At 29.2% G+C, this 3,385-nt stretch overlaps 1 protein-coding gene across 1 annotated transcript; it reads right to left on the reverse strand.

The window, feature by feature from the left end:
- Positions 1 to 974: 974 nt before the first annotated feature.
- On the reverse strand, positions 975 to 2,273 carry LOC145105432 (transcription factor MYB12-like). Its single transcript, XM_079042537.1, has 3 exons — positions 2,061 to 2,273; positions 1,845 to 1,974; positions 975 to 1,675 (listed from the first exon to the last, which is right to left on the reverse strand). Exons 1-3 carry the CDS (start codon positions 2,212 to 2,214, stop codon positions 985 to 987), a joined length of 975 nt encoding a protein of 324 aa, XP_078898663.1. The 5' UTR covers positions 2,215 to 2,273; the 3' UTR covers positions 975 to 984.
- Positions 2,274 to 3,385: the final 1,112 nt, after the last annotated feature.

Consider the following 3,385-nt stretch of genomic DNA (forward strand, 5'->3'; position numbering starts at 1 on the left):
TAGTTATATAAAAACCGTATTCTACTTATTTATTAGCTTTTCATTTTCAAAGGAAAATTGTGTTTATAAATTTAGGATGTTAAAAAAAACCGTTAATGATAAGATATGTGTTTGTGAGTGGTGGGCTTGTGGGCGTATGTATAGTCTCTTACATATATGTCACATCATTAGTAGTTAAGATCCTCTAAATTTAACATATATTGTAATAGTTCAATGAGAATACTAAAATAGACGTAATAATCATGACATTTATCTGTTAAACATATTTTTGAAAATTAAGCTAAAAAATATGATTTTCAATATTGTTAATGGACATGTGATTACATGACTCCAGAATAATTAAATTGTCATTCAATAACTAAATGGTCAATCAAGATTAAGTCATGAAAGCATTCGGGAGTCACCCCATGAGATTCAAGACGTTCCTGTAATATTATGAATATGATATGAGAAGTAAAAATTTCACGGCTTGCAAACCTGACCTCTGGGCCTTGAATGATTACACGCCTCGAAATTGAAAAAAATGAAAACTTAGTGTCTTTTATAGGAAAAAAATCAATTTTGACACCCAGCATGTCATGTCAACATGCCAAGTTAGTAGACTACATGTTTGACCGGTCAAGTGGTTGGAGTTGTAACAAATTGGAAAACACGTGAGTGTCAGATTTGAAACAAAAAGAACACAATATCAAATTAGAATTTTAGTATAAACTTAGTGACTTTTATGCTATTTTTCTAAAAATTTATCTAAATACAATCACTTCATAGCTTAACTTTCAATGGTTAAACAAGCTATTGACATAAATTTATTAATATTTAGCATATAATTCAACTTGACATCTAATAAGAATGATCTAAATCAATGAAAACTTTTTATGAAACCAAAATCCATAAATATGTTCATCAAATCATCATATAAACATCATAATATAATGAATGCAACTAAAAAATGGTCAAATAATTTAAATATCCCTGGAATCGACTTTAGTTCCATGGCCAAATAACCATACCATCATCATCACTATTATCATACAAATTAAACCATTCAAATCCAAACCCCATCTCCCAATCACTCACCAAATCCATATCAAAACAACACTCCATACCTTCTGATGAATTTGAGGTCAAATTTTCATCTTCTTTATCATCAGCATCACATGCATTCAACAAGGAATTGACGAAGACGTCAAACTCAGTTGACCTTGTTTCAATATGATCCTCATCATGATCCCTCAAAATCCCAAAGGAATCAACGAGGTCACCCTCAATAAGAAAGCTCATGTCCATTGGTTCATCATCTTTAAACCCTTTCTCATGATCATTTTCTTTCATTTTAATCTCATTTGAACTCATTTGACTTTCTTTATTATTTCCATTGTCAGAAGTTGAATCTTTTCCCATTTTTTGTTCATCTGGTTTTCCCATTATGGGCATGGGCATTGCTGAATTATTGACCACGCTACGTTTGTTGTACTTTTTAGCCATGCAACGGCTCACACGACCAAGTCTTTGCTTTGTTTGACTGACCATGTTCTTCTGCATATTGATGGAGGTTTTTGTGGAGTCGTATTTAGTTTGGGAAAAAGCATAGGTTTTGCGGCTCAAATGAGAGTGCCAATAGTTCTTAATATCGTTGTCTGTTCTTCCAGGTAAATGACTGGCTATTACTGACCACCTAAAAATATAACAGTTTATGATATACATATATATATATATATATATATATATATATATATATATATATATATATATATATATATATATATATAAAACATACATATATACATATAAATTATCAGATTCAGAGGTTCACGCTATAATATCGTTCAAATTTGTTTACAAACCTGTTACCCAAGGATGTATGTAACTTGATGATTGTTGTTTCTTCTTCTTGAGTATAATTGCCTCGTTTTAAGTCCCCTCTTAAGTAATTGATCCATCGTAGCCTGCAACTTTTCCCACATCTCAATAATCCTTCAAAAGATATAGAAATAAATGATCATTTTACAAGAAAAAAAGACATACAGATAATATATACATACATACATATATATGTATACCTGCTTTCTTAGGTAGGGACCTCCAAGAACCATGACCATTGGCTTGAATGTATTTAATTAAGATTTCATCTTCTTCAGTTGTCCATCTTCCTCTTTTCAACCCTATTTTTTCACAACATGGCGCTCTTCCCATTTTCACAAGCTCACAGCTCATTCAAGAGAAGTTGAATTTACATACAAAGATTTTGTCATGCCCCCATTCGCTTTTATACTCTTGTGGTTCAAAATGTTGTTTTATTTGTCACAAATGATTATGATGGTTTCTTAAAGGTAAATAAGTTTTTTTTTTCATATTTTTTATTTTTATTCTCATAGTAATCATCCATCATCACATATAAGCCGTCCATATTCTTATTTTTCATAGTCCTAAAAAAATGATAATAGTAATAATTTTGTCACGTGACGCTTGACAAATATATTTTAAATATAAACATATAACATTACTCCATGGGAAAACGAAAGCTCTTGGATGGGAGGGATATAGATATAAGTTGTGGAAAGAATAAAATCACGTCTTCGATTAAAATACTCTCTCAGAAATAGACCACTGATACAAACTGTAATTGGAACATAAAAAAAGGGTTTTTTATCAAATTATTTCAAACATGTATGTAACAAACTCTAAGAATTAGATATAGTAGTTGAAACTAATATTTCATGACATTTTCTTTATTTATTTTATATATTTCTTTATACAAATTACTGGACTCCACAACATCATATGCTTTTCTTTTTTCATTGGGTTCTCGCAATTAAAATGGAAATTCAGCAAATAGTGAGCGTAAATTCAAACTGAGAGTATATTATATTCATACGCTTCGCATCAATATTGTCTATTTACCTTCAAGGGGTCGAGACTTTCTTAATACATGTCCTTATTATTAACTTTTTGAATTAATAATTCTTACACTATATTTTATAAAACATTATAAGTATTTTAAATAACTATATTTTATAAAACATTATAAGTATTTTAAATATATGTAACATATATAAATATTGAAATCACATCATCTCCATAGGTCTTATCTATGGTTTGTGCATGAAAATAAAAATAAATATAATTCTTGATTTCAAGTTATTTTTAACAATTAATGACTAATCAGTTTAGATAAACAAACTTTATACACATATCATTTCGATGAAATGAATCTTTAGGTGAATTTGACATTTCGACGTAGGTTTTAAATTTATTATTATATTTAAACGTTTATTATTTTTAAATCATTTTAAAACCATCTTTTGATGTGGGTTTTATATTTAATACTCCCTCCGTCCCAAATTGATTGTCCACTTTTGACTTTTGAAGTCTTTTTTTCGTGACC

This window comes from Lactuca virosa, chromosome 1 (genome assembly GCF_052849685.1).
Source record: "Lactuca virosa cultivar CGN04683 chromosome 1, Lactuca_virosa_CGN04683_v6, whole genome shotgun sequence".
Taxonomy (NCBI): domain Eukaryota; kingdom Viridiplantae; phylum Streptophyta; class Magnoliopsida; order Asterales; family Asteraceae; genus Lactuca; species Lactuca virosa.